At 42.1% G+C, this 9,555-nt stretch overlaps 1 protein-coding gene across 1 annotated transcript in view; it reads right to left on the bottom strand.

The window, feature by feature from the left end:
* Window positions 1–6,204: 6,204 nt before the first annotated feature.
* LOC138953265 (visual system homeobox 2-like) overlaps window positions 6,205–9,555 on the bottom strand; it is a 34,115-nt gene continuing 30,764 nt past the window's right edge. Inside the window, exon 5 of the mRNA XM_070325065.1 lies at window positions 6,205–8,980. Within this exon, the coding sequence (XP_070181166.1) occupies window positions 8,688–8,980 (293 nt within the window). The 3' untranslated portion in view covers window positions 6,205–8,687. The remainder of the gene's footprint in view (window positions 8,981–9,555) is intronic.

Below are 9,555 nucleotides of genomic sequence, written 5' to 3'. Positions count from 1 at the left end.
TGTGTGTCTGTGTGTGTGCGTGTGTGTGTATGTGTGTGTGTGTGTGTGTTTGCGTGCGTACGAGAGCACGCGCGTGTGTGCGCGTGTGTGTGTGTATGTGTGTGTATGTGTGTGTATGTGTGTGTGTGTGTGTCTGTCTGTCTGTCTGTCTGTGTGTGTGTGCGTGTGTGTGTGAGCGGGTATTATTATGAGTCCTAGTATCAAACTCTATTGTCTATGGCCAGCAACACATTTTGTGTCACCCACAGCCACCCTAATTTGACCTTGTTCTGGTTAATTCAAAGTTACAAAGACAAAATGGCTGTACACTTTTAACGAAAGTCGAGAGCTTAAAGTGGACGGGAAAAAATCCAGCACCACATAACTATTACGATTAACATCAGTATCGTTACAAGGAAGTGCGTCTTTTTAATATAATCTTGCAATCATTGACCCACAGGGCATAGCAAAACACACAGAAATCCACTTCTTTAAATTAAACAAAATTCTCAACTTGTGCACTGAGCAAACCCAACGCAATATATGATTTCTGGCATTTTCCGCCTTCCGTACGTCACTCTAGAAAAATCATGCTCGCAATGAAAGCCTAAGGGTATGGCAAGCCATCCGCGTCCACTGAAACACATTCGATGTTCAGGTCACAGCTGAGTGACCATGGGTGATCTGTTTTGCTGATTCTATGACCAGAACAGGGGATTTCGCCTGCCACCGCTAATCACCAGGAAGCTCGGAGACAGAGAATCACTTTAGTCCAAGGTTATCGGAATACAGTCGTATGTCATCGTCGATGAAACTAGATGCTATAGGTTTCAGTGAGAGGAAACAAGACTCTCTCTGTTTCTCTGCCTGTGTGTCTCTTTCTCTCTGTTTGTCTACCCGCCCCCCCCCCCTCCCACCCCGCTCTCTCTAATTGTCCTCTCTATCTCTATATCTCTGTGTTTGTCTCTCCCTCGACCTGTCGGTCTGTCTGCCTGCCTGTCTGTCTGTCTGTCTGTCTGTCTCTCTGTCTCTGTCTCTGTCTCTCTGTCTCTCTCTCTATCGCTCGCTTGCTCACACACGAACACACACACACACACACACACACACACACACACACACACACACACAAACACACGCACACACACACACAGGAGATAAAGTTTAATACTACAACACAATATTTCATTGTACAATGGAACCCCCCTCAGTTTTAAGACATCCTACCGCCCCCCCCCCCACCCCCACCCCCACTCCACACTCACACCCGATTAAAGACTTACTTGCTCTGAAGACCTTGCTTTCTAAAACTGATTTTCCGTTCACAAACTCTGTAAATGTACTTGCATTTTACGACCCCTTCCCATTTTAGATAGTCAAGGTATCTCAGGGTTTTTTTTAGGTCTTAAATAAAGGATTCATGTTACTATGGCAACCTACGCACCAGATGGTAGGAGACAGGACAAAAGGTACCGAGCTCATGCTCATATTCTTTCTTTCTTCCTTTCTTTCTTTGGTGTTTAACGTCGTTTTCAACCACGAAGGTTATATCGCGACGGGTCATGCTCATATCTGCCTTTCGTCCAATCAAGCTATCAGAACAGTTTGGAAGAGAAGATGGAGTGGAGAGCAGAAAACTATACACGTAGAGAGAGAGAGGGAGGGAGGGAGGGAGGGAGGGAGGGAGAAGTAAAGTGCCATGAGATAAACTCTTTTTTTGTATTAAAAAAGTTCCGTGAGATTAAACAGAAGAGGAAGAGAAGCAGGATTGGGGAATCCTGTAACGCTTTGTTTTGCAGTATCTTAGTGTGAATACGAGTACATACAATGCCAGATGGCGCGAGGCTTGGAGTTTCTTAGTTCATAGCCATGGTTGCATTTCGTCCAATCAACCTCTCAGAAAAGGTTGAAACAGAAGAGATGATGGAAGGCACAAGACAATACACGTAGAAAGGGGAGGACAAGAAAGCATTAGAAGAAAATGAAGAGGAATAGAAGCAGGTAAATCTTTGGTCAATCTTAAAACGCATCGTTTCATTATATTGTTCTGTGGACATCTACACGCCAGATGGCGCGAGGCTTGGAGTTTCTTAGTTCACAGTCACGGTTGCATTTCGTCGAATCAACGTGCAACGTTTGAAAGAGAAGAGGGAGTGGAAGGCAAAAAATAATCCACGGATAAACGAGAAAGTATGAGAAGAAAATAAAGAGGGGAGAACGTGCGGATGGAGGAGGAGGAAGACGGGGAGAATCAGCGGGAAGGAGAATAGAGAGGGTGGGAACTCCAGGGGCGAGTACAAGAAAGAAAAGCCATGATGACGACTCGGGTTTCATTCACACAAGGGGGGCAGGGCAAGGCAGGCTAGGGGAGAAGGATGTTTTACACGTGGTGTGCCGAGTAGACTCAGCATCCACAACTGACTGAGTGTGGGGGGAGGATGTGCCGAAGGAACCTAGGCTGCAGGCAACAGGGTGATTTTGCTAATTTGGCCGTCACACAGGGCTCAGTTTGAGCTGTCCAACACTGTTCTAATTGACACATAACACCGCTAGGGTGAAACTTTTCACATCCGGGTCAGGTGATGGTAGGTGGGAGCTAGCCTCAGTTTTTCTCCCTCAAGCTGTAGTTTCGAATCCCCCTATCTCAGTTCTCAGTTCTCTGTTCGCCAAATGAGCTGTGCCGTTGTACGTAGCTGTCTTCTAGAAGATGAAGTTGGAGGTGTTCATGATGATGCTCGGTGTTTAATTAACGTGTATGTAACTTTCCTTTTTTCAGCTTTTGCTTTTTCCCTCTTTCGTGTCACAGTTGCTGCTGAACTAATACGACAAAAATGACAGAAAAGTACATTTCAAACGATTTTTTATTTTTCTCACTAACGCCAATTATGCACACATATCACATTGATCATAAACCGCACTGGACATTAAAAACATTTTTTTCCATGAGCAATATTCCCGTTTCAGTCATAGAAGAAAACTTTAGCTTGACATGGGAAAATGTTGAAGACTTGAAGTAATGCAGAATCATGAGCGCTGCCAAACTTGCAGTTTCCCTCATGCAAACGTAACAAAACAAATCAGCACGAGTCATGATAAATAGCTGTTAAAAAATATAAATCTTGTCTGTTGAAGAAGAGAGAATATCAATATAACGGACAGTAAACAACCATTTTCTACAACAAAATGTAACAAACTCACATCAAAAAGAAAGAAACGGCTAAGTAAGGGCAAAGAACCAATGCCTAATTAAGAGGTATAAATGAATAGGAGAAGATAAGCTCGACCCATCAAAATAATAACAGAGAGAAAAAGAGTTCAAAGAATCGCGAAACAACCTTAACGACAGAGACTTGAAATAACAAACATATACCGATACATTACAATGTGTACACATTCCAAGACCTTATTGTCCGTTGAAGCATGGCAAGCAGTGTTATCATACACATCGAGTATTTTTGGAGATCCATACAATATTAATTTTCTATACACACCTGCATGATTATCGTGTAAAATCCCACCAAAAATGGATTAGCAAAGGCAGTTATAATTAGCAAACATCGAATTTTAACAATATTTTCAAGCATCTATAGCCTTATTAAATGGTTCATATTAAATACCAACTTGATAAAAGTCTGAACAAAACATAAAACACACTCCGTTAGAGATGCTTGGTAACTGTTGAAGACATGTTTGTCTCGATAGCTGAAACGCCTCCTATGACTGCCAGTTTTGCTGTGCAGCAAAAGGTATTGCACACTTAAAACAAAATTTTTAAAATGCATTGATCTCCACATCCCAGTCAAATAATGCTTCAATGTACACCGACAGGCGCAGATTTTATTACAATTGAAAAAAGAAAAGAAAAGAAAGGGAACAAGGAATGATTGCTGGTATGGAGTGTTTCACCTCAGAATTGTCCTTTTGTAGTTTTTTCGTGGTCACTGTTTGTTGTTTGTATATACACAGGCTTTTCAGTGTGAACAGCACACCAGGCGTACAGATTGTTTTAAATCACAACATTTGGGACTTCAAAGCATATACATTTCACGTGAAAATCTAAAAAAAAAACTTCACATCAAGATACACTGAAAAGCCTTTTTCTGCAGCAGAAAGCTGTCTAGATGTTACGACTGAGCAATGACAAGCAACATGATTCAAATGGGCACGATGGCCGGTTGTTGGGATTCGTGTCTCTTCAATCTATTTGGCCACTGGACATGGTCATGATGAAAGCTAACGTTAAAGTCCGATCCACAACCGCGGCCAAAACACCTTTTCAGCATTAGTCCATAAGTACAGGGCTAAACCACGGACCTACATTCTACTGGATGGCTGTCTCAGGATCTAGGTCACTTTAGTGGGAATATCGGTCAACTTCGAAACCTGGGGACCAGCCACTTCCGGTTCCCCTTTCAGAGTAATGAGATTGCTGGGGCCGTAGAATTGTTCATCCAGTTTTGTCCTTTTTTTCCAAAGTTGATATTAGTCGGAAGAAACAAGGACACGTGTGGTACGTGGGGGTATTTCCCGGCGAGTTTTCAGTGTTGTTGTTGTTGTTGCGAAGCGAAGCGGCTTCCCAGTGCGGAAGGCAGGCAGTGTGTGCATCAAACAGTGTTGTTGTGATGGATGGATGAGTGAGTGAATGAGTTAGTTAAACTGTGACTGAATATCTATTGATTGATTGATATTAAAGTGAACATTAGGGGGGGGAGGGGGGGGAGGGGGGGGAGGGGGGTTAGAAATGCACCATTGTGCACTCGCCTTGATGTAAGGAACATTACTGCAGTCTCCAACAGCTTCAAAGTGGGTTGGACAGGCTCTTGATAAAGACTGAGGCAAAATGTGCCAAATCACACATTGTCTTGTAAGAAGTAAAAATCTTCATTTGTCACCTTTCTGCACTTTTTTGACTTTGAGTACATAGCCACAATGGTCACAGACAAGATGCATCAAACAGATTTGAAAAAGACCCCAAACTGAACTTGTTATGACTATTTGTAACCCCTCTCACCTTTTTGACTTGGTCGTACCCAAGCCAAAAGGCTAAAAAAAATCATAACTAATTCCATATTGACTTTTTGGTGGGGTGGACCTATTGTTCCAGACTCGCCTTGATTAGAGCAACACTAGTGCAGTGTCCAACAGCTTTTAAAATTTGTTTTGACCTCTTGACAATGTACATGTCAACAATCCCTGACTGTGATGTAGTAAGAAAAAATCTTCATTTCTCCCCTTTCTCCACTTTTTTGTGTGTCAGTGCATAGCCACAATGGTCACAGAAAAGATGCAGCAAACAGATTTGAAAAAGACCCAAAAGTGAACTTGTTATGACTATTTCTAACCTTTCCCACCTTTTTGACTTGGCCGTACCCAAGCCAAAAGGCTAAAAAAATCATAACTAATTCCATGTTGACTTTTTGGTGGGGTGGACCTATTGTTCCAGACTCGCCTTAATTAAAGCAACACTAGTGCAGTGTCCAACAGCTTTTAAAATTTGTTTTGACCTCTTGACAATGTACATGTCAACAATCCCTGACTGTGATGTAGTAAGAAAAAATCTTCATTTCTCCCCTTTCTCCACTTTTTTGTGTGTCAGTGCATAGCCACAATGGTCACAGAAAAGATGCAGCAAACAGATTTGAAAAAGACCCAAAGGTGAACTTGTTATGACTATTTCTAACCTTTCCCACCTTTTTGACTTGGCCGTACCCAAGCCAAAAGGCTAAAAAAATCATAACTAATTCCATGTTGACTTTTTGGTGGGGTGGACCTATTGTTCCAGACTCGCCTTGATTAAAGCAACACTAGTGCAGTGTCCAACAGCTTTTAAAATTTGTTTTGACCTCTTGACAATGTACATGTCAACAATCCCTGACTGTGATGTAGTAAGAAAAAATCTTCATTTCTCCCCTTTCTCCACTTTTTTGTGTGTCAGTGCATAGCCACAATGGTCACAGAAAAGATGCAGCAAACAGATTTGAAAAAGACCCAAAACTGAATTTGTTATGAATATTTCTCACCTTTTTTGGACTTAAAAATTTTGGCCCAACAAACACAGCCAAAATCTTCATTTTTCCCCTTTCTTCATCATTTTGTCAGATCGAATTCATCCTCGTCCTGTGAGGGAAAAAAACCCGTCTATGAAATATTCATAGTTGTTATACGAATCGAAAACAAAAAGGCTATTAATGAGAACACAAACAAGCCAAAGTTTGCAAACTACTAGCTTAGTAGACTAGGAGTAAGAAAGTCTGCAAGTGTACTGTTGCACAACTTACAGTCGACAAAGCGAGTATTTACGGCGACAGGGAGAACAAAAAACGTAAGCAAGAAGATTTTCAATATTATAAAATCAACAGTTCATAAGTTATACGCGGAAAACATAGTAATAGCTTTCATTTTACCCGAAGAATGTCGTCGACGTTGAAGTTTTTGCAGACGACATTGCTGGTGGAATTGAAACCGGATGTGATCGATCCCCAGCAGTTGGTTTGACCTCGTTTCTCTCACTGCCTGACAAGGCGAGAGAGAGAGCGCGCACTGAGACAGCCATCCAGTAGAATGTAGGTCCGTGGCTAAACCCTGTTCATAAACGGTAGTCACATGGTCAGTTGTGGACTTACTCGGAGTTCAAGTTTCATCTGCAAGAGTATCTCGACAGAGCTGTACCATACCGAATATCACCGTGAGAAGTCTTGAAGAAAGTCAGATCCACCTCTACTCCGTGTGTAGCAGTAACATGGATGAGATTGCAAAAGCATCACCGCAGGACGTGTAGCTGCGAGCAAGGGTAACATAGGTTTCATGGACCTCATGATGGCTTGCCCTGTCCAACGCCAACGAATGGGCTGATCGATATTGGTGGTGATCGCCAGGGCCACTGACAAAGTAGAAATGCACTTTTCTATGCCAATTCTCAAGTTTTTACAAACAGGATAGAAATCTCCCTTGCACGTTTGAAGCACACAATTAAATGTTCCATCGGCATACTCAAGGGATCGTTTTACTCTTGTCTGTAATTCCATCAGTCTTATCTTTTTTGTTCCCTGGTGGTGCTACTGGTGAGCAGACTTGAAGACATTTATGAAACAGACTGAAAGTACAAGTTTTACATGTGTGACATGTTCTGCTTCATTTTTTCCTTGAACATATTGTATTTCAGTTAGGTTATTTTGTTGCGTAGTTTAATTTTACTATCATGATTTTCGTGTGTGATGGAAATTGAAAAACAATAGGCCAAATGCGTGAATAAATATGTGTCAACTGCGTAAATGAATGTTTGTGTGTGCGTGCGTGCGTGCGTGCGTGCGTGCGTGCATGCGTGCATATATGCGTGCGTGCGTGTGTGTGCAGCATCCGACTTTCCAGTATGAAATACAACCACTTATATCAACAAGTCGAACACTAAGGACGCATATAAGCCTACAGCACTTCGTAGTTTCATAAAGCACTGTAAGCCTTTTCTGTTGACGTCACTTGCAAAATACAGGTCAGTAAACAAAATGATGAAGTTAATGAACACTTCTGCATACAGCTGGCAGGCATAACAACAGTTCACTGCCTTTTCACAGATTATATAACGCTGATTACTATTGCGTATGTGCCTGGCCTGCTTTTTTTCTGCTCATTTATATCGTTCTACACCGAACGCATTTGACTTGAAACAATATAGCTACTGATGCCAAGTTTGAAATGTTATATCATAATTGAGAAGAGGAAATCTTGCCGCGAAATTGCTTGTTGTCTTATTATTTCTGTCTTTTATCTCCCGAAGTACATGACGGGGGAATATTTTACTTTTTCGTCTTTTTGTCTGATGCTGATGACGTCACACTTGTGCTCAGGTTTTTTCCTTATAATGGATCACACTTTTCATGGCCGCTGAGAGTGAGCTGAAATGTGATACAATCATTGGCTTTTTATCCCACTGTTTGTCTCTGGGTTTCTTATCTTTCATTGACATTGGGCATTTTGTAAACTAAGGAATATGATGGCCAAATCTGCAGTCACAAAAAAAGGCGAAATGACACTTCACATTTCCAATGTTTTGTTAGAGCCATTATACAATTAACAGCCGTAGAACAACAATTTCAGCGTTTTGGAAAGCTTCGCATCTTGCGTATAAGTGAAAGTGCCGTCGAAACCAGTGTAATCTTACAGGAGGCAGGTCCTTGGTGTATAATATCATGTCAGCTGAGACTGCCATGTTGCTAACGAAGTTCCCTGTCCCATGGGGAATGCATCAAAGATGCGTTGAATACTCCGTAGCGCGTGAACACAATGTGCAGACACGCCACGCACACAATTTCTGATTTTGATCAAATAATGGAGACTGGAGCATGTTCAAATTCGGCAGCCAACACTGATCAAATGTTGCTGTCCGTAAAATGTCTTCATGCTGGTCGAAGAGTTTAGTCTTTTCGGCTTTTGAGGCCAAGATGTGTAGCTTCTTTTTAATGCAGAATGAGACGAAAAAGGAGAAAATGCACGTGACACAAAGGAATGTCTGTAACGTCTGTTTTCCCCTCAAAATATGCAGATCAGTTCTCCGGCATTATTCAAAGCAGTTTTCCGCTGCGAAAAGGCGTCAGCCCGATCATCACTTTCGCATTTCAGTAGGTAAATAAATAAGAACATCACGTGAGCGTGTATATGAAATTTTACTTCACGACAGCTCAGCCAAACAAAGACTGAAGACAACAATTTCAAAGTTAATCAGACACATCATTCCCGTCATCCTCCTGGTCGCTTCCGCCTCTGGAGCTGGACGAGTCCATAATTTCAACAGGTGTGTGAGGATGATGCGAATCCATGTGCTCTGCTTTGTTCATGTTGAAGAACATGGCGGCGTGCGCCTGCGCACGGGCACGCAAAGCCGCTATACTTTCACTGCGGAACTCTTCTTTGTTGATGACGTCGCCATGACAGCCTGGAGAGTTGTCTCCCTCTGACTCTTGGCCGCTCTTCTGATTGGGAGACTGATCGACCGACTTCCGGTACATGCCTGAAAAGAGTCAACGACAAAACCGGAGTGAATGAAGGATACAGTCTAGAATTCATTCCACCTGTATACTAATTCCTGACCAGTCAATTGCTTTAGCGCTCATCCAATGTATAATTATGTCCGCGTGTAAAAGTTCATCAATATTTTCACCCACCAACCCATCTCATCTGTCCATCTATACCCTATAGTCAACCAACCAAAACAACAAGAACAATGAATCACTCTCATTATTACACCCCCAGTATAGGGGTGTGTATAGGTTTCGGTCGATGTGTTTGTTTGTGTGTTTGTGTGTTTGTGTGTTTGTGTGTTTGTGTGTTTGTGTGTTTGTGTTCGCATATAGATCTCAAGAATGAACGGACCGATCGTCACCAAACTTGGTGAACAGGTTCTATACATTCCTGAGACGGTCCTTACAAAAATTGGGACCAGTCAAGCACACGGTTAGGGAGTTATTGGTGGATTAAGATTCTACAAGGACTTATACAGAAACACATTCATGGTCAAAGGGAAAGAACCTTCTCAGTTGGTGGCAGTGAGAATGGGTGCAGTGAGAATAGTTATTTCCCTTTGAC

The sequence above is a fragment of the Littorina saxatilis genome, linkage group LG17 (assembly GCF_037325665.1).
Source record: "Littorina saxatilis isolate snail1 linkage group LG17, US_GU_Lsax_2.0, whole genome shotgun sequence".
NCBI classification, from domain to species: domain Eukaryota; kingdom Metazoa; phylum Mollusca; class Gastropoda; order Littorinimorpha; family Littorinidae; genus Littorina; species Littorina saxatilis.
Note: the sequence above shows the minus strand (reverse complement) of the source record. Positions and strands in the feature narration are given on the sequence as shown.